The sequence below is a fragment of the Humulus lupulus genome, chromosome X (genome assembly GCF_963169125.1).
Source record: "Humulus lupulus chromosome X, drHumLupu1.1, whole genome shotgun sequence".
In the NCBI taxonomy this organism is placed as follows: Eukaryota; Viridiplantae; Streptophyta; class Magnoliopsida; order Rosales; family Cannabaceae; genus Humulus; species Humulus lupulus.
This window is the reverse complement of record NC_084802.1, coordinates 103,995,086-104,017,593: the sequence shown is the minus strand read 5'-3', so window position 1 is coordinate 104,017,593 and position 22,508 is coordinate 103,995,086. Positions and strand designations below refer to the sequence as shown.

Here is a 22,508-nt window from a genome sequence, read left to right as displayed (position 1 = left end):
TATATATTAATGTAGATCTTATAGGTGACTAGCTGTCTATTATGTTGATTTTTAGGCTTTTTTTTTTATATGGGTTTTAGTTATTGTTAGGTTTTGTAGTTGTCTAGAAGTTTTGTGTGTATTGGAGCTGTTACTGGCTATTTATGTTTCAGGCTTTTCCCCACCTATTCTTGTGGTCTTTTTTTTAGGTTCCCTTGGTTTTCCCCACAGAAGGTTTTGCTTCCCTTTCAGGTAAGCTTTTTTTTAAGTGTGTGGCTGAGAAGCTTTTATTTTGACACTCTTTTAGTCTTGAGCTGCATAAGGCCAACTAATGACTAAATTGTCTTTGGAGTGCAGGTTGTAAAGCATCTACTGAGGTTGAACGATGAACACCCAGATACACATCGCTGTTTAGTATGTATCTCTGTTATCTATGGCCATCGTGTTTGTATATGTTCTTATTAGTTTGTGGTGATCTGTCTATTCCACTCGAACTTATTGTTAACTGCTCGAATAAGAGGAATAGCATGAGCTTCATAAAGGACCTCTAACAGCCATATTCACATTCTACTTGTTAATTTGGATGCCATACTTGATGCCCTGATGGTTACTTATGTTCTTAATAATAAAATGACTTTTTTTTTACAATGTGCAGGTATATTGAGATGATTTCTTTGGAGCAATTTTTTACAACATTTGTAGTTGAGGCCTTTAGAATGGAAGAATGTATTGCACTAATTTTTGTATACATTTCTTGTTTTGTATTTAGTGATAAAGGAATCTGAATTGGGCATAAATTATATTGTAATATGATTTCTTAAGCCTAGACTAGTAGACTAAATATTGTAATTACATTTGAGTAATTAATAAAAATCTATTTATGTTACCTTATTTGGCTTCAACTTTCATATTTGTTTTCCTAGTTTTGTGTAAGTAAAAAAAGATTATGTTTCTCTAAGCTAATATAACACATGTGTTATACTAAAGTGTAGTATAACACAAAAAAAGTGTTATACTAAAGTGTAAGATAACACAAAAAAAGTGTTATACTAAAGTGTAGTATAACACAAAAAAAGTGTTATAGTATCGATTATAAATAACATAATTCAACACTTATCAATATATTAAAATAACACAGAAATTGTGTTATCGTTGACAGTACAATAACACATCTGTATAACACTGATAAAGTGTTATGTAAAGTACCCTGACCTACGATAACATTGTCTGTCTTAACACATCAGAAAGTGTTATCGTAGGTTTTGATAACACATTTTTGGTGTTATTAAAAGCATTTTTTCTTGTAGTGATAAAAGCGTACCTGCGAAATCTCAAAAACAAAGAAGTTTAGGAACAACCCGAGCTGAGGCGTTGGAGGAAGAAGGAGCTTGGTTATTAAAGTGTGGGTTCATTCATGAAGCACAATATCCGATCTGGGTCGCGAATCCTGTCCTGGTCCCAAAGCCAAATGGAAAGTGGCGGACCTGCATCGATTTCTTCGACCTAAACAAAGCTTGTCCCAAGGATTTCTTTCCATTGCCGAGAATTGATCAGTTGGTAGATGCCACTGCGGGGCATAAGCTCATGTCCTTCATGGATGCGTATTCTTGATATAACCAGATCGCGATGAATCCTGCAGACCAAGAGCATACTAGCTTTAATACTCCAACAAACGTATACTATTATAAAGTTATGCCCTTCGGATTAAAGAACGTCGGGGCTACCTACCAGCGGTTAGTTAACAAAAAGTTCGTTGGTCAGATTGGAAAAAATATGGAAGTATATGTCGATGATATGCTAGTCTAATCCAAGACTACCAACAACCATGTATCCGACCTAAATGAATGTTTTGAGATCCTAAGGAAATATAACATGAGGTTGAATCCCCAGAAGTCTACTTTCGGAGTGGTGTCGGGAAAGTTTCTGGGATTCATAGTCAATACAAGGGGGATAGAGGAAAATCAAGATAAAATCAGGTCATTATTGGAAATGCCTTCGCCCAGCTCGCGTAAAGAAGTCCAGTGCCTGACTGGAAGAGTGGCAGCCCTTAATCGATTCATTTCAATAACTTGCTTGCCATTCTATAACTTGCTTCTGGGGAATAAGAAATTTGAATGGAGTGAGAAGTGCGAACAGGCATTTCTCGATCTAAAAACGCATTTGGCCGAACCCCAGTATTATCTAAACCAGTGGTAGGGGAGCCCATATTCCTTAATTGGCTGTGACAGAAACTGCAGCCGGTGCCGTATTGGCCAAGAAGAAGACCAGGTTAAAAAACCAGTATATTATATAAGCAAAAGACTCCTCAGAGATGAATCACAGTATCCCTTAATGGAAAAGATGGCATTCTACCTGATATTATCCTCCAAGAAGCTTAGCCTGTACTCCCAGTCCCATTCCATCCATGTCATGACCGACTATAACGCCCTACTTCCTTAGAGTCTTTAATAAGTGAGTTTAAAACGTGCAATTAAATCACTAATCGAGGTTTTAAGTCAAAAGTGTAATTAAACCATAAACAGAGTCTTATACATTGAAAATAATTCCATTCATTGAAAATCATATAGGGTTTACCATTTGGGATGCCAAAACACTGTTTAGAAATATTTACAACTCAAAAATATAACTAAAGTCGGCTAAACGAAAAAATCTAAGTTTAGTACAATCATTTCCCAAAAATACCCCTGGCCATGGTAGCCAGGCAGGCCAAACATGTACGCGCCGCTTCACGCTCTTCGTACTCATGGTTGGTCGACTTTCCTCTTGCCCTTACCTGCACCGTAGAGCACCCGTGAGCCGAAGCCCAGCAAGGAAACTCACAAAAGCAGATAACATATGCATTTCTATCATTCAACATACAAATAAACAGCCAATGGGCTAAACACATACGACCATGCTGTCCCAGGCACTTTGCCAGGCCCTTGGTTCGCGGTCTACACCATGAGGATATCCTAGGTATCCTATAGGACCTCACCCTGGCAACTCGCACTCCACGTGCTAAACGCTACTCCCGGCCCCTTGCCATACTCGACCTTTGCGTTCTCAACCTTCGCCGTTCCCGGCTTCACCGTTCCCGGCTTCGTCGTTCTCGGCTTCGACGTTCTCATCCCTCGCTGCTCCCAGCTCTTGCCGTTCATTCCCAAATATGCACACATAGCATAATTAAACAAATACTTAAACATGCATAAGCACAATCAATGGGGTTTTGCCCTACAACACAATCAACCAGGGCCATGCCCTGCAACACAAACTATAGGGCCTCACCCTGCTCTACGGGTACAACAGTTTTCTTACCTGTGTCCGAGCTTTCCATGCACCGATGTCCCGAGCACAGTCCCCTAGTCCGAGCCTCGTTGAAATCCATCCATCAAGGTCTAATCCATAAAATATCTTTGGGTTACCATTCTAATCCCCAGAACCTTCAATTCTACCAATCCAGGTGATAAAATCCATCACGAGGCTTAACAATTAGGTTCCCAAGCCAAAAACCCACAAAACACCCAGCACTTTGAACTAGGGCCGTGTCCCAACCCCTTAAGTATCGTAGCATGCTTAGCCAAGCACCACACCGCGTCTCAAGATTAGAGGCCTCCCCAGGCTTCGCGTGCACACGGGTCACGACATTCCCTTCCTAGGGCTGCAGCTCGACCTACAAACCCAAAAGACAAGCCTTTCTTTCAAGTTTTCCCCAAGCTTATCCCCATATCTCACACCCCAAACTTCATCCAACCTCATAATTAAGCCCAGAATTCATACTCATACAACCTAAACATTCTAACAAACTCATTAACCAATTCTTACACCCATCAAACATTCAAAACCAATCCTAGAAACCAACCCATGCAAGCCTAAGTTCTAACACCCAACACCAGCAGAATTTCAACTTGTTCATCAAGTTTAAAACTTACCTTTGAGCTTTATTAAATCCCTTAATTAGTCCTCTAAGTTCCATCTTCTAGCCTCCAATGTCCAGCTTTGAATTCCTCCTTTGCTTCCAAGAAAATTAGCTTTCTTCCTCCTCTTCTTCTCCTAACTTTTGTTTCCCTCTAGAGCTTCCAAAGTCAATTCAGATAAATCCTATGTGAGGAAAACGTGAAGCACTTAACCTCTGCCAGTTCTAGTTATCTTAAAGCCAAATTTCCTTTTTTCCCCTTAAACCTATCCTTAACCCTTAAGTAATCCGAAGGGCAGTTTAGTCATTTTCCAAATCGCATTAAGTCCTCGAGGGAAAAATAACAAATTTCCCCAATATTCCCTCCTAAACATTCTAAGCTCAAATATATCTTTAAATATTTATTTCCATAACCAAATAACCCCATAAAACGTCCAAACACCCAAAATACCCCTCGACTCGCCCCGAGTTGGGTGTTTGACCCCGTTGTGCCTTTCTAGCTAACCGCTCCCTAGGACTGTCTCGGATCGTGCATCACAAATATATCATAATATTCACAATTATAACATTTATGCCCTCGACGAGCTAAAATCACAAGCATGCCCCTAATAACCAAACGGGGCACGCATGCATATTTAGTTCACCTAAATATGCATCTCTAATCACATACTCATAGAAATTCACATATGATAATAATAAACCACTTATTTCCCTCCAAGCATGCTAATCAAGGCTCTAAGCCTTATTAGCGAATTCGGGATGCTACGACTATCCCCTAACTGTCCCCACAAATACAAAGGGTACCTCCCCTCCTGGTTCAAAAGTCACCATCCTATGCTTGCAGTCAATCGTCGCCGCATACTTCAATAACCAATCCATCCCTAGGATCATATTGATGTCATCCATCCCAAGCTTAATCAGATCAACAGACAACTCCCGACCATCTACCTCTACTGGAAAAACTCTAATCCATCTCCTAGAGACTACCAATTCCTTAGTCGGCAGCAAAGTCTGAAAACCCAGCATACAAAACACTAGGTCTATACAGTTGATCTATCACTCTAGCATATACAAATGAAGGAGTAGCTCTCGAATCAATCAATGCAGTATAAGAAAACCCAGCAATAGAAATCTGACCTGTCATAACCAAGGGGCTAGCCTCTGCCTCAGTCTGAGTCAAGGTGAACAGCCTGGCAGGAGCGAGACTGTCGCCCTGCTTTGGCTCTTCTTTCTTGGCTTGTTGGCAGTCCTTCTTTAAATGATTGGCACTCCCACAGATAATGCAGGCCCTGATCCTGCACTCCCCCTGATGTCGTCGTCTGCAATGAGGACATACTCGAATACTCCTCCCGTTTTCACCTCCGCTCTGATGGCCACTTAAAGTACCCCGTGCCCTCCTGTCCGAGCTAGGAGGAACAAAAGAATCTGGGGCCTTTCTCTTTTGCTCACTGGAGCCACTACCCCTGGCAACTCGTACTCTACGTGCTAAACGCTGCTCCCGGACCCTTGCCGTACTCGGCCTTGCCATTCTCAGCCTTCGCCATTCCCAGCTCTTGTCGTTCATTCACATATTTGCACACATAGCATGATTAAACTAATACTTAAACATGCATAAGTACAATAAATGGGGCTACACCCTGCAACAAAATCAAATAGGGTCGTGCCCTGCAACACAAACTATTGGGCCTCGCCCTGCTCTATGGGTACAACAATTTTCTTACCTGTGTCCCAAGCTTTCCAAGCACCGATGTCCTGAGCACAGTCCCCTAGTCCGAGCCTTGCTGAAATCCTAGTAACAACGCATCAACAAAATCCATCCATCAAGGTCTAATCCATAAAATATCTTTGGGTTCCTATTCTAATCCACGGAACATTGAATTCTACCAATCCGGGTGATAAAATACATCCCGAGCCTTAACAATTAGGTTCCCAAGCAAAAAACCCACAAAACATGCAGCACTTTGAATTAGGGACGCGGCCCAACCCCTTAAGGGTTGTGGCTTACCTCAAAACAGAGGCAAACACACCTCCCTGGAAAGAGACACAAGCCGCAGCATGCTTAGCCAAGCACTGCGGTTGCCTCAAGATTAGAGGCCTCCCAAGGCCTCGCATGCACACAGACCACAGCATGCCCCTCCTAGGGCTGCGGCTCAACCTACAATTCTTACAGCAATCAAACATTCAAAACCAATCCTAGAAACCAATCCATGCATGCCTAAGTTCTAACACCCAACACCAGCAGAATTTCAGCTTGTTCATCATGTTTAAAACTTACCTTTGAGCTTGATTAAATCCCTCAATTAGTCCTCGAAGTTCCAGCTTCTAGCCTCCAAAGCCAGCTTCGGATTCCTCCTTTGCTTCCAAGAAAATCAGCTTTCTTCCTCCTCTTCTTCTCCTAACTTCTGTTTCCCTCTAGGGCTTCCAAAGACAATTCAGATAAATCCTAAGTGAGGAAAACGTGAAGAACTTTACCTCTACCGGTTCTAGTTATCTTAAATCCAAATTCCCTTTTTGCCCCTTAAACCTATCCCTAACCCTTAAGTAATCCAAAGGACAGTTTAGTCATTGTCCAAATCGCGTTAAGTCCTCGAGGGAAAAATAACAAATTTCCCCAATATTCCCTCCTAAACATTCTAACCTTAAATATATCTCCAAATATTTATTTCTATGACTCGATAACCCCATAAAACGTCCAAATACCTTAAATACCCCTTGACTCGCCCCGACTCGGGTATTCGACCTCGTTGTGACTTTCTAGCTAACCGATCCCTAGGACTTTCTTGGATCGTGCATGACAGATATATCACAAATATATCATAATATTCACAATTATAACATTTATACCCTCGATGGGTTAAAATCACAAACATGCCCCTAATAACCAAACGGGGCCCACATGCATGTTTAGTTCACCTAAACATGAATCTCTAATCACATACTCATAAAAATTCACATATTATAATAATAAACCACTTATTGCTCTCCAGGCATGCTAATCAAGGCCCTAAGCCTTATTAACAAATTTAGGATGCTACACTGACCAACCTCTAAGGTAGGTATTACAAAAACTTGAAGCGTCAGGACGTCTCTTAAAATGGGCAGTAGAACTCTGCCAGTTCAAAATACTATATGTACCACGGACTTTGATCAAAAGCTAGGCCCTTGCTGATTTCATGGTTGAATGCACCAGTTTTCAAGAGGTGCTTTTGAAAGAACCAGTACCGATGTTGTGGAGAATATTCGTGGATGACTCCTCAAAAGAGAATGGATCAAGAGGTGGGATCATATTGATCTCTTTAAAAAGGTGTCGATTCCATACCACGCTACGATTCGGGTTCAAGGCATCGAACAACAAAGCCGAGTACGAGGCTTTGTTAGCCGGGCTTAGAGTGGCAAAGGAATTGAATGTCAGGCTCATCTAGTGTTATAGCAATTCCATGCTCGTGGTCAGTCAAGTGTTAGGAGAATACCAAGCACGAGGTACCAAGATGGCAGCTTACCTAGCCAAGGTGAAGAAAGGGCTATCAGAATTTGAGTATGGCATCGTCAAACAGATCCCTCGTGAGCAGAACGCTAATGCAGATGCTTTGGTGAAACTCACCACCTCCAAGGAAGTTGAGACTTTGAACGTAGTACCAGTGGAATTCTTGGAAAGTACAAGCGTGGAAGGAAGCGTGACGAAGGTTGAGATGATTGAAACTAGGCCGACCTGGATAACCCCCATGATAGAATATCTTACAATAGGAAAATTGTCCGAACAAAGAAAAGACACGACAAGGATAAATCCCCTACCATACAAATCACTAGGTCTACACAGCTGATCTATCACTCTAGTAGAAACAAATGAATGAGTAGCCCCGAGTCAATCTATGCAGTAAAAGAAGAACCAGCACTAGAAATCTGACCTGTCACAACCGAGGGGCTAGCCTTAGCCTCAGTCTGAGTTAAGGTAAAAGCTCTGGCAGAAGTGAGACGATTGCTCTACTTTGGCTCTTCCTTCCTGGCCTGCGGGCAATCCCTCCTCAAATCACTGATACTGCCACAAGTAAAGAAGGCCCTAATCCTGCACTCTCCCTGATGTCGTCGTCTGCACTGAGGACACACTGGGAAATTCCTCCAGTTGTCTCCCCCGCCCTGACGGCCACTGAAAGCACCCCGTGCCTTCCTATCCGAGCTAGGAGGAATGAAAGAATCTGAGGCCTTTCTCTTATGCTCGCTAGGGCCACTACCCTAACTAGATTCGGTGAAAGGAGGCACCGTCCTCTGAGAATCAGGCCTAGTAGCACCCTCTCTCCATATCTGATCCTCGCCTGTAAGGGTCGTGTTCGTTACCTGTGCATAAGTAGTAGTCCCTGGATCCAAGGTTATCTTAACATCATGGGTGATCATAACATTTAATACCTACACAAACCAATCCCTCCATGCCATATTAGTCGGGACCAGATCCGGTGCAAACTTCGCCAATCGGTCAAACCTCAAGGCATACATAGTAACTGTCCTAAGATTCTGAGTTAGGTTGGTAAACTAATCAACCTTCATAGCTCGAACTGCAACAATATAATACTTCTCATTAAAGATGTTTCTGAACTCTTCCTAGGTCATAACCGCAATGTTCCTTCTTTGAGTCACCACATCCCACTAGATGCGGGCATCCTCTCTAAACATGTAGCAGGCACAAGAGATAAAAAGGTTGAGGACTAGACTCTGTGGCTATAGTCAGATTTGCAGGATCGGTATCCCAAGATGATTCGAATTAATTTCGAGGACGAAATTTCAATAAGGAGGGGATAGTTGTAGCAACCCGAATTTGCTGTTAAGGCTAAGTGTCTAGATTGCAGTGTCTAGAGGGCATAATTGGATGTATGTGTGAGTACGTGGCATACATGATCTATTTGATAATATGGATTTAAATGCATGTTTATGTGTATAAAATATGAATGTGGGCCAATTCTTGATAGCAAAAGGCATATTTGTTATATTGGCCCATTGCGTTCATAAATATGATTATATGTGTGTAAATGATTTGGACCACATTATAATGTGGATATATTTGAAATAGTCGGCTCGAGGCAATCTTAGTGGGCAGATTAGCAGAATAGTCACAACGGGGTCTAATACCCGGCTAAGGGTGATCTTCAGGGTATTTTGGGAAGTTTAACGTACACTTGGGATTTATTGAGTAACGAGTAAAGTATTTGGTGATTTGTTGGGCATGTCAAATTAATTGGGAATTTGTAGGATGACTCGAGGAATTAGCGGGAAACAGAGCAAATGATTGTTTTGCCCTTATAGGCAACAAGAGGGCTGCGTTTATGACAGGGGCAATTTGGTCCTTTGGATTCAGAATATGGTTAAACTAAACTTTAGGAAATATTCAAAACATAGTGGAAACACCCAGCAGCACACACTTCTCTCCCTTGCGTTTTCTCTCTTTCCTCTCCCTTGCCTTTGGGGAAAATCACTGAGTTTTGGAGGAGCTTTCATTGAATTGAAGCTTGTGGATGGGTTTCGTTGAGGTGCAGCTCAAGGGCCGTGATTATCAGTTGAGGTAAGCTTTGAATCTGGTTTTAATTGTGTTTCATTAGGTTTAAGGGTGTTCTAGAGTTCTGCACTCAAAGATTGGAGTTTTTAATGCTGAGATTTTAGCTTAGTTATTATTTGTTATATGTTGGTTAGGTTCTGTTGTTATGGAATTAAAACTTAATTTTGAGCTTGGTTGAAGTTTGGCAACTGATTTTAGGGGTGTTATTTTGGATAAAAACGCAGAAAGAAGTTGGATTTTCTGGGTTCGCGGGGGTGCGCCGTGACCCTGTTCATGGGCGCCATGACCTGTGTGGCCGCAGGAACCTGGGGGGCTTTGTGTCTCTTGGGCGCGCTGCGACCCTCAGTGCCAGGATGCAGCCCGCCTAGGTAGCCATAACCATGTTTGGTCATTAGGCTTGGGGAGGCTCGGGGACTTAAACCTAAGGGCTCGGGATTCTACTACCCGATTTAGTAGAATTCGAGGTCCCGAAAGCTAGTGTTTGATTACAAAGCTTTTAATTGTTTTAGGGTTTTAATGGTTCACTACAAGAAAAAATGCTTTTAATAACTCCAAAAATGTATTATCAAAACCTACGATAACACTTTCTGATGTGTTAAGACCGACTATGTTATCGTAGGTCAGGGTACTTTACATAACACTTTATTAGTGTTATACAAATATGTTATTGTATTGTCAACGATAACACAATTTCTATGTTATTTTAATATATAGATAAGTGTTGAATTATGTTATTTATAGTCGATTATATAACACTTTTTTTGTGTTATACTACACTTTAGTATAACACATTTTTTGTGTTATACTAGCCTTTAGTATAACACTCTTTTTGTGTTATACTAAACTTTAGTATAACACATTATTTGTGTTATACTACACTTTAGTATAACACATGTGTTACATTTGCTTAGAGAAACGTAATCTTTTTTTACATACACAAAACTAGGAAAACAAATATGAAAGTTGAAGCCAAATAAGGTAACATAAATAGATTTTTATTAATTACTCAAATGTAATTACAATATTTAGTCTACTAGTCTAGGCTTAAGAAATCATATTACAACATAATTTATGCCCAATTCAGATTCCTTTATCACCAAATACAAAACAAGAAATGTATACAAAAATTAGTGAAATACATTCTTCCATTCTTTCCATCAATATCTCGATGGCTTTACAGTTTCTTTGAAAGTGTTATGCTTCAAAAACAGGTCAGTAAATGCCACCCTCAAGTTCTTAACCTCTCTATCTAATTCACTTGGTGTCCTTTTCCTGCAAGATCCTAGAAAATGGAGTAGGATCCACCAAAAACTGAGATAAGTCTACAGATCAGTGCTTGAAGTATCATACAAAAATAAAACTGTAAAACCCACATAGCTCTTACCATTTTCTGAAAGTTTTTTCAAGACTACAGTGTGTATTCCATCTTTTAGATACCACAAATTGTCAACAGCAGCAACTAAATTACTTGTAACTAAACTATACTAAATTTCTATGACTACAATGATAGTAAATGTAAAAGCAAATATTACATCCTTATGTTAAATTCAAGACTCTAGTGATTGACCTTAAATTAAAGAGTCATAAAATAGTTTCAAATAAATAGAAGACCTTATTGAAAACCCAAATTTCACCACTAATGTTTCAAATGCTAATTAAATAGAAATTTACAAAGGAACAATGCTGCATAAATATCCAGTTTTGACATTAGACTCCAAATATCATAAAGTCAAATTTATATAAGAGGATTAGTTAAAGCCAAGGCTTTACAACCTTAATTAACAATTAGAATACCTTCAAGACAGACTGCTTATTAGCTTTCTGAATGTGAATATTGGCAAGGAGAAGAATTAGATGTTCCCTCTGGTTGGCAACATTGCCTTCCTGGTTAGAAAACACATTATGAAAATTCAGAGAAGCATCAAAATATGAGCAATGCAGAAGAAAATAGCTAAAACAAGAAGTTACCTTTGTAAGTTTTATCAAACATTTAACAACCAGATCAGAGAACTTCTCATTTCTGACAGCAAATGTCTCATTTGATGCAGGTAAGGGCCACCTTGAAGGATCTAATGGACGTAAGAGATTGATGAGAACAACAAAGGATGAAGTTCGATCTGCATTATCCTGTAAAGTTGAATATCAAATCAGACTAAAATAAAACATGCGAGTCAAGATAAGAATAAATGAAAAAAAGAAGAGGGAAGAAATGAAATGGCAAGTCTTAACCAGAATCTTTAGCATCAGAACATTCAAAGCTTTTAAAAGTTGGCTGCCATCATCCATATGTGGAACTCTCTCATCCAAAAGCCATAAAGGAGCTCAATAATTAGACTATCAAGAGTGCTTTCCTTGACAGCATAAGCCAGTCTCTTGTTTTGAAATGTCTAAAAATCAATTAGAATTTTACATCAACTAGTTAAGTTTATAGTAAGGTATATAAAAAAATGGAAAAACAGAGTACAGTGTTAGCATTAAGACATTCAACAACAACATAAACCAAACTTACCTGCATGAGGGTGTTGGGAACATATTTACAAGATCTAGATGATGCTCCTGTCAAGTTGAGCCTCTAATACCTTGGAAGTACTGGGCCAGAGACAGATCGTGTAACCTCTCCACTTTGCATTGCTACATCCAATCTACAATAAATAAAAATAAATAAAAGTTCAAAGTTAGTAGTCTAATAGGCTTGTATCAAAAGGACTCTCTAGATCCTGGCGACGAATTTTTTTAGCTATAAAAATAAAGTAAATGTCCTTTGAAAACCAAATAAGTGCAGCCCAACAGCAGGAATACTACAAAGAGCTCTACAATAGATTCTTTCAAAGATTATATATATTTTGGTGGCTGATATCAATAAGAGCTCTACAACAGATTCTTTCAAAGATTATATCTGTATTAGTGCCTATCAAATTGGTACCATGCTATTACTAATGCTGGTTAAGGACCTTACAATGGTTGAATCACAATATTAAACAATTTAGAATGGCTTATCAGATGACTAGAGTTCAAAACTTTTCCATGTTCAAATAAACAACTGGGATTATCTGGAGAAGGAAAGTCAACAGCAAACAAATTTTTGTTTGAAAAACCATGCTCTACATTATTATATAATCATAATCTTTTCTTTAAAATCGATACGTTTAGCAAGAAGAGTAATACTTTATCTTCTCAGTCATCCTACAAAATTTAAAAAAGAACTACAAAGAGCAGTTGTGGGGGTCTAGAGTAATTGCATAAAATAGAGTATAGGGGTCTCTTTACATACAACAGGTTAAACTTTGAAAGACAGTGTTACTTATTAACAGGTATATAGATAAGTTCATAAAGAGCAAGACCAATCACCTGAAATCCATGTACTAAGAGTAACTGAATTACTTCAGTGCCAATTCTTTTAACAGCGCTTTTTGTGCCGGTGATATCTGAAAAGCACTTCAATGCTCCACTAAATGTTGTATCATCTACAGAACCATTAGACCTACGAGTACGGACAGAAGGCTACAATATCGAATGATACAAGGTAAATAAGAATATCAGCAATGAGTAAAAAAATTGCTTTATCATTACAACAAAATAACACTTTAGGACAACAATAACAAACTACAGCAATGACCATGGAAGAAAGTTCTTTGGTCAATATATGTGAAGTCTTATCATTGGCTGACTACTTTGTTCTTTCAACATTCCAAGAAGTCACTTACCTTTCCCACATATCTCCAAAAGTACTGCACAACAATTTCAAGCTTCCATTTAGGTTCATCGTATACCAGCAGAACATCCTCAGGATTGGCTGAGTGACCATGTTTTTGGCAAATTATATATTTTTACACAGAAAAATAACTACAAATTCATCATATATAAAACAATAAAACAGGGGAAACAAACTGGGGGAAATTCATTGTTTAGAAGTTAGATGAAATCTTATTTGTTCCTAAACCAGTAAGAAAATTATTGTAGAGCCATCAAATATTATAACCCACAATTTGTAACCATAAGAAAGTTAAAAAAACAATACATAAAATTGATCTTGGGCAAAAGAGCTGTCTCAACACTTTAGAGATTTATATTTTATACCATGCGCGCATAGGAACATAAATTATGTTGAAAAATGGCCTGAAAAAAAAGCAGGAAGTGGAGATGATTACCTGAAGAAAAGGGTGGAAAATATCCCTATTATAAGTAAGCTCATCTACAATTAGCTCCACCATCGGAGTCCTGTATCATATTTTTAAGTTTTTTTTTTTATTATTATAAGAGTATTATATAAAAGAGCTGAAAAAATAATTTTGTAAAGAGAGCTACTGTATACCTGACACCATCAGATCTTGTAGTAGAACCTTCTTTATTTGCTTTCTTCTTAGATGTATCTAGCTCCATAATCTAAATATCGTGTAAAACTAAAAATCTGTGACTCAGACGAAATTGGCTCAAAACAATACAAATCGACTTCTCATGGGGGACTTACAATTGTGAGAAATTTTTGCATAGCAATGCAGGCATTCTTTCCAACCTTAAATAAAGCAACTATCACAGCTGTATCACAACTTTTAGCTGATTTTTCTTCAGAAATTTCTGGATGTATTTCATCATCATTAAATGCAACAGAACTCTAGTACAATTGACACATAAAAGTTAAACAATCCTTCACCAAGTTTTTGTAGTTTATTTTACGTGATCCCTGCAGTAGAAGATTAGCTTCAAACATAAGAGCCATGTTGCAGTAAAAATCACTTTGAAAATAGCACATCAACAAGAATAAATCCCTTCATTATTCTTTTCTTAAGATAGTACATACCAAAAGCATGTTAAGCAAAGACTCTTTCAAATGCGCCCAGCTCATGAGACCTGCAAAATATAGTGATTTACATCTTAAGAATGTAGCCATGGAGTTAAATCCATAAAACAATACATACAATCATATGAACTACCTTCATATGCACTATTGCGCGGTACAAAATCACTTTCAAGAATGTTGACAAGATATTGAAATAATAACAGGTTTCTCAGGGACTGCACAAAAAAAAAAAGGATTGTAATAAACAACATACAATTAAAGAAGCATGCTAGTATTTAGATGAATTGCCCCTTACAATTACAAATATTGAAATATACTTCAAACAAGCAGAAACTAATTAAAAATGTCAGAAAATTAATTATAACTTTAGAAAGTCTAAAAAAAATAGAAATAGCATTATTTATGCATCTCACTTGACAAGTTCAAAGCATAGCCAATCACCAAGTATTGTCTAAAGCATTACAAGAAGGGCAAGGATACCATGAAAAAGTGAAAATATTTGGACAGACGGTATGTATTAATAATCTCCAGAAGTAAAGGCTTTATAGCCATGAACAATAACGAGCAAGGTATTGTAATTAATTGAGCAGCACTGGGATTCAAGAAATGGAGTACGAAAAACAACAACAGCAATAATAATAATAATAAAGACAAACCATAAACATAATCATATGAACTACCTTCACATGCACTATTGCGTGGTGCAAAATCAGAGAACTAGAAAGTTTAGAAAATATCAGTAATTATAAAACTATAAAAATTAGTGTAATTATCAGTGACCTGTATATTTCTACAGCTTTCCCTAGTTAAAGTCATACTCCATACATTTCTAAGCTCCAAATTTGTTTTCACTTTATATATGAGATCATGTATATCCAATAGATGATAAAACAAATATCAAGTATTTACCTCACACAAGACATTATTGAACCATTCTTGGCTTCATCACCATGAACCTTGGTATACGATGTCATTAGCTTCCAGGAATTTAACCAGAGACATATCATACTTGGTTAAATATACTTATCAATTACAAAAAAGTCCTAAATTACAATAAACAATGAAAAGGAAACTAGATAACCAACCTTTGTATCAGACTTTTGAAAGTTCATTCCATTAGTCACATGAACAAGGTCTTGTATCAGGCAATGAAAGTCCTGTGCTTCAGAAGATGATACATTATACAATGTGAAAGTATCATACCTAAGCAATCAATAATAGACAAATGCTCCGAACAAATACATGTAACACAATTCAGCACTTGGACGTTAGCCATGAAATGAATGAGCTTTCTTTTACACTACTAACTTTTTCATCATTTTCTAGGTTATAAAAATGGCCAGATATACAAAGCAAAAAAATATATATTTTAAAAAAATTACATGTTTATCTATTATTTTTTTCTTGAATGTACAAATCTCCTCAACCAAGCTTTCGCCTCATAGGAATGTTGAAAAGGACAAGGATAGGAAAATGTAACAGCAAGCCACAAGCTCATTAGGAAATGCATGGTCCAGATATTAATATAAGGGGGCAAAGTCATATCGAGAAACACAATGTCTTAAACTTGTTATGGCATGGAGATGAGAAAGCATTTCAGAATCTTATTCAAAGAATATACAAAATGCAACAACCAGGAGAAATACATGTATTTAGAAATGCAATTAAGACTGACAAGGAAGAAAGAGAAACTAACTTACATAGGAGTCTACTGGTCCCCCCTGGTTTTTATCACCTTCTCTTCCGTGACAAGAAAACTCCGGACTGAGATCAAATGGCGACCAAGCCTAAGAAGCACAGAGAGAGTGTCCACTATAAGACAATGCATATGACTTGCACCATCAACATATAGAGAATATTGAAAAAAGAGACCATTTTAATATATAAATGCCCTCAGAGATTAATGCTAGAAATTTCATGAACATTGAAAATTCATTAAGAACCAATCACATCTTCAAGGTTTAAACACCACCACTTCAACCATCACCTTTGGCATTCACCACCACCAACAGCAAACACAGATCATCATCACCACAGCCAACATGAGAAAATAGTAATAAATAAATAAAATAAAATAATGGATCATGGTGAGTACCAAAGATGGTGAGAGCAGAAAAGATGGAGGCTCAAAATGAAATCAATGCACATATCAATACAAAAATAAAAGTTTTCATCATCAGGCACAAAGTAATCTAGAAACAAACCAAAGAACCGTGGAAAAAAAACGTATATAATTAATAAAAGTTTTTTTTTTTTACAAAAGACCCAATCAAAGAAAGTTATTAAAGGAAATAGATCGCAGATATGACAACGTTACTCAGTAAGAAAACAATGAAAATATATATATATATATGATGAGGCAAATTTTAAATTTTAATCATCTAAACAACATTCAGATCAAAAGTGCCAAAATATCAAACGGCAAAGTTAACAGTAGACCGAAAATATGAAGTCATAATGCAATTAAGAAAAATACATAAAGATCCCTACCCCAAACTTTATATAAGTATAGCATATTATCTTAAAATTCTAGTCCAATAATGACCATGTATCTACAGATGTACATACAAGGCCTTGAAACAATATGAAAATAGGCATTTGCTACTAGATATAAGGAATCCTTATAGCAGAATAAAAAATGAAAATTACTAATAGAAGGTCATTTTGCAAAGTGACATTAAAAAAATGTTATTTTGCCAAACCACCTTGAATATTATTATATTTTAGTGTGAAACCCCCCAAAAATGGAATACTTACCTGCCAAAAGACAAAGTTTGTACTGATCATTTGAGAGACAGCTTCATTAGCCCATGTATCTCGATTAAGCTTCAAAATAGAATAAAAGTAAGAAATGAACACCAAAATCTATGTTAAATGAACACCAATTTCAGTCAATTTAGAAAAGTCCAATGAAACACGCTACCTACCATATGTGAGCTGAACTCCTTAGTAGACTGCAAGTTTACCAAGAGCCATTTGTCTTGAGAAGAGGCAGTTTCGTTTGCCTGCAATAGCACAAACAAAGTTTTACGTGAAGAAACATAACATAAACACTTGACATTCTTATCCTCAAAAACTAACAACAGCACCATTTCCAGCCGGATTTGAATAATATCGTTTATAAGAAAAAGAAAATTACAGTAAAACTAAAAAAACCATTAAAAATAAATAAATGGATAAAGAGTACTAGGAATTCTCTAAATGCATAAAAGTCCCAGTAACTCGTGGCTGATGAAGGCAATACTGTTAAAATAAATTTCAAGTATAAACCCAAAGAGAAGCCCAAAACTAAACTCTAGCATACAAAACTATTATTAAGAGTCAGACCAGTCTTTAAATATTCTTATATACCTTTCAACCATAGAACCTTAAGAGAAATGCAAGGATCTTACTTCCTCAAAACAACTAGCTTAATTTATGCCTCAATCACTCGTATAAAACACAAGTCTCGTAATAAGATAAGAATTGCACGTTGAAAGGATAACCCATAATATACTATCTCCATTCAACAAACTGTAACTCAAGTTCAGGACTTCAAAGAAAGCTAAATAATACAATACATACTTTCTTTACACACATATATATAACACATACATGTATATAGATCAAGCATAATATTTGAAATAAAAAATAGAATATCTTAAAAGAATATACCTTCTTATTCAATTTCTAGAGATCTTTCCCCTTTTTTGAAAGTTTAAATCAAGCCCTAAATCAACTTTTTCCAACCATATTTGTAATGAAGTGAGACCGGAAAAAAAACACAATAAATTATGAGCACAATAGAGTGATCGGAGAATAAAAATACTCCATAAATACAAAAATGGATATTAAAAAAAAGCTTACTGTAATTGAGAGAGGGACACAAATTGGAGAAACATACCAGATCTTGCTTCCACCATGCGTCGAGGTGATGAAGACACACAAAGTGTCGTCGTCCTCCTCCTGGGCAGATTGTATAAGTGGCGGGCAAGCTTAATCGTCCTCCTCCTGGGCAGATCGGTCGAGAAACGAAGAGAGAGAGAGGGGGTAAACGGGGAACAAAGAGAGAGAGAGGGGGTAAACGGGGAACGACGAGAGAGAGAGAGGGTAAACGGGGAACGAAGAGAGAGAGAGGGGAAATGGGGACCGACTGTGAAATGGGGAAATGGTTTTTTACTTTTTTTTTTTGGTCAATTGGACTGTGTGAAATTTTTTTTGGGGGGGGGGGGCTGGGGAAAATTAGGCGCCAATTAAGTCCCACCTATATACATATATATATATACTTATATATATATTATAATACTTTTTGAAAAGAGTTATATTTTTGTGTTATGGAAATGGGTTTTTGTTGTAGTGGTTATTCATTATCGCATTGTGACTAGGTTATACCACAAGGGCTCAGGTTTACAGATAATTCTCATGGCTATCATGTGCTAGCTGCTCGAGACCTGAGGTAAGAAAACTGCACTAGAGTTGTGATTGGGGCATAAACCCCTTATATGAATATGAATATGCCTATGTCTGGGAATATATAGATGGGCATGATCATATACACTGCCATTGATTATGTGCGATGCATTGTGTATTTGTGAATATATATATGTTTGCAAGTCGGCTGAAGGGTGCAGGGGGTAGACAGCAAGCGTGCGGAACACAGCCCAGCCTAAGGGTGTCGTGGTCGGCTAAGAGACCAAGGGACTCGACCTAAGGGCGTCGGGCCCGGGTATTATACCATTAACAAAAGTGTGGTTCACACTTAATCATTTCTATTGACTGATGAGCTTAGTTTACATACTTGACTAAGTTGAATATTACTGTTGGTTGGTTATTTATATCCCATCGATAATTGAGTTTGATGACTTTTATTTACAGTTTTTTTATACTGTTGCCCAGTGCTGCATGCTGGTTTATGTTTTCTTGTTGAGCCTTGGCTCCGGTTGCTATGTGGTGAAGGTAAGGGAAAGAGATAGTAGGACAAGATATGAGTTGGAGAGCATTAGGGGTGGTGTGTACATGTGTGGCCTACTCGATCGCCACGGTCGGGACGACTTAGGAGGAACTAGGGTCAAACCCTAATTTTCCTCTTAGGACGGCTAAATTGTAATTTATTTGTCTTTTAAAAGTCTGCAAATTGATTTTGGGGATCTCGCTTATAAAGTTAATATTTTAATGAAAAATAACCATTTAGTTAACCAAATATTTTAATACTTGACATTGATTCAGCCTTTAATTACACATTTCAGTTCAAAGATCTTGCTTAGCAAGTTAAGCACTATTTTAAACACACAATGTAACGGTCTTGGTTATCAAGGGCGTTACAGCTGACTTATCTCCTACTCATAGTGATTCTCCGAGACACTAATTAGGGTGGTTGTGCCCGATTGGGACTCATTTGGATCTCATAGATAAGAATTAGGGTGAGGTCATTCTAGTGGGACTCCTTTCGATGCCACTGGTCCCGCATTAGGGTGGTAATTCATAGAAGCACTAATTCGGGATCATCGACTTCTATGCAACTCATTGTGGTTCTCTGAGATGCTCATTAGGGTGCTAGTAGACAATTGGGACTCTTTTCAATTCGAATACACATGCATTAGGGGGAGGGAATTCAAGTTGGACTTGTTTCAATGCTACTTGTCCTGCACTAGGATGGTAATGCCTAGCAGCACTAATTCGAGAGCGTCGACTACTCTACAACACATTGTGGTTCACCAAGACAATAATTATGGTAATATTACCCAATAAGGACTTCTTTCGATTCGACTAGACATGCATTAGGGTGAGGTAATTCCAGTTGGATTCATTTCGATACCACTTGTCCCATATTAGGGTGGTAATGCCTAGCGGCACTAATTCTGGAGCACCGACTTCTCTGCAACTCATTGTTGTTCTCCGACACCCGATTGGGACTCGTTTCGATTCAAATTTTCTGACATTAGGATAGTAATGCCTAGCGGCACTAATTCGGGAGCGTCGACTTCTCTACAACTCATTATGGTTCTTTTAAACACTAATTAGGGTAATAGCATCTGATTGGGACTCATTTCGATTCGACTAGACATGCATTAGGGTGAGGTAATTCTAGTTGGACTCGTTTCGATGCCACTTGTCCAACATTAGGATGGTAATGCTTAGCGAACCTAATTCAGTATCACTGACTTCTCTCCTACTCATTGTGGTTCATCGAGACCCTAATTAGAGTGGGAACACCCAAATGGGATCATTTTGGATTCACCTAGACAAGTATTAGGGGGAGGTCATCGTGTGGGACTCGTTTCGATGGAAGTTGTCCAACATTAGGGTTATAATGCCAAGAGGCAATAATTCAGGATCCCCGACTTCTTTGCATCTTATTATGGTTCTCCGAGAAACTGATTAGGGTGGCTAAACTCGATTATTGGGATTTGTTTCAATTTTCCTAGACAAGCATTAGGGTGTGGTCATTCGAGATAGACTAGTTCAGATGCCACTTCTCCCACATTAGGGTGGCAATGCCTAGCGTCACTAGTTCGGGATAACCAACTTCTCTGAAACTGATAGTGGCTCACCGAGATACTAATTAGGGGGATGTACCTGATTGTGTCTCATTTCAATATGACTAGATACTCATTAGGGTGAGGTGATTCGAGTTAGATTCATTTCGATGCCACTAGTCCAGCATTAGGATTGTAATGACTAGCGGCACTAATTCTGGAGAATCGACTTCTCTAACACTCATTGTGGTTTACTGAGAAACTGATTAGGATGGTTGTACTCAATTGGAAATCGTATCAATTAACCTAGATACGCATTAGGGTGAGGTCATTCGAGTTGGACTCGATTTGATGCCACTTGCCCGCATTAGGATGATAATTCCTAAGGGAACCAATTCAGGTGCGCCAAATTTTCCACAACTCATTGTGGTTAACCGAGACACTGATTAAGGTGGTTGTACCCTATTGGGACTCCTTTCAATTCAAGAAGACATGCAGTAGGGTGAGTCTATTCGAGTTGGACTTGTTTCGATGCCGCTTTTTCTGCATTACGATGGAAATGCCTAGCGTCACCCTTTGAGGAGTGCTGACTTCGCTCCTTTTCATTTTAGTTCTCCGAGACACTAATTAGGGTGGTTGAACCTAATTGGGACTCGTTTGGATTTTCCTAGACAAGCATTAGGGTGAGGTCTTTCGAGTGGGGCTCGTTTCGATTCCACTTGTCCCGCATTAGGGAGGTAATGCCTAGCAGCACTAATTTAGGATCACTGATTTCTTTACAATTCATTATGGTTCTCTGAGATGCTCATTAGGGTGATAGTACCTAGTTGGGACTTGTTTCGATTCGAATAGACACACATTAGGGTGAGGGCATTCAAGTTGGACTCGTTTCGATGCCAATTGTGTCGTATTAGGATAATAATGCCTAGTGGCAGTAATTCGAGAGTGTCAACTTCTCTGCAACCCATTAAGGTTAACCAAGAGACTAATTAGGGTGGTTGTACCTGATTGGTACTTGTTTGGATACTCCTAGACATGCATTAGGGTAAGGCCATTCAATTTGAACTCGTGTTTGGGTCACTTGTCCCTTATTATTGTGGTAGTGCCTTGTGGTACAAATTCAGGAAAACTGACTTTCGTGTAACTCAATATTGTTCTCTAAGACACTGTTTAGGGTGGTGGTAACCAATTGGGACTTGTTTCAAATCGCCTAGACAAGCATTAGGGTGAGGGCATTCAAGTTGGACTCGTCTTCATGCCACTTGTCTCACATTAGGATGGTAAAGCCTAGCGGCGCTAATTTGGCATCATTGACTTTTCTACAACTCTTTGTGGTTCATCGAGACTCTAATTAGGGTGGTATTAATCAATTGGGACTTGATTGGATTCACCAAGACACGCATTAGGGAGAGGTCATTGAGTGGGAATTATTTTGATGCCACTTGTCCCACATTAGGGTGGAAATGCCTAGCGGCACTAATTCTGGAGCACCAACTTCTCGGAAACTCATTAGGGTTCTCTGAGACCCTGATTAGGGTTGTGGTACTCGATTAGGACACATTTTGATTCCACTTGTCCCACATTAGGATGGTAATGGCTCGATGAACTAATTCAGGAGCATCGACTGCTCTGCAACTCATTGTGGTTCACCGAGACACCAATTAGGGTAATAGTACCTAATCGGGACTTGTTTTGATTTGACTAGACATGAATTAGGGTGAGGTAATTCGAATTGGAATCGTTTCGATGCCACTTGTCCTACATTAGTATGGTAATTCCTAGGGGCACCAATTCAGGATAGCCAAATTCTTTACAACTCATTGTGGTTAACCGAAACACTGA

At 38.3% G+C, this 22,508-nt stretch overlaps 1 protein-coding gene and 1 pseudogene across 1 annotated transcript; both read right to left on the bottom strand.

The window, feature by feature from the left end:
• Positions 1–10,667: 10,667 nt before the first annotated feature.
• Positions 10,668–11,708, bottom strand: LOC133806117 (protein MOR1-like). The gene is made up of 5 exons (XM_062244249.1): positions 11,643–11,708; positions 11,382–11,540; positions 11,208–11,297; positions 10,798–10,897; positions 10,668–10,735 (listed from the first exon to the last, which is right to left on the bottom strand). The coding sequence occupies exons 1-5, from the start codon at positions 11,697–11,699 to the stop codon at positions 10,668–10,670; spliced, it is 474 nt and encodes a 157-aa protein (XP_062100233.1). The 5' UTR covers positions 11,700–11,708.
• A 1,602-nt stretch (positions 11,709–13,310) lies between these two features.
• Positions 13,311–16,207, bottom strand: LOC133806116 (negative regulator of systemic acquired resistance SNI1-like; annotated as a pseudogene).
• Between the last annotated feature and the right edge of the window lie 6,301 nt (positions 16,208–22,508).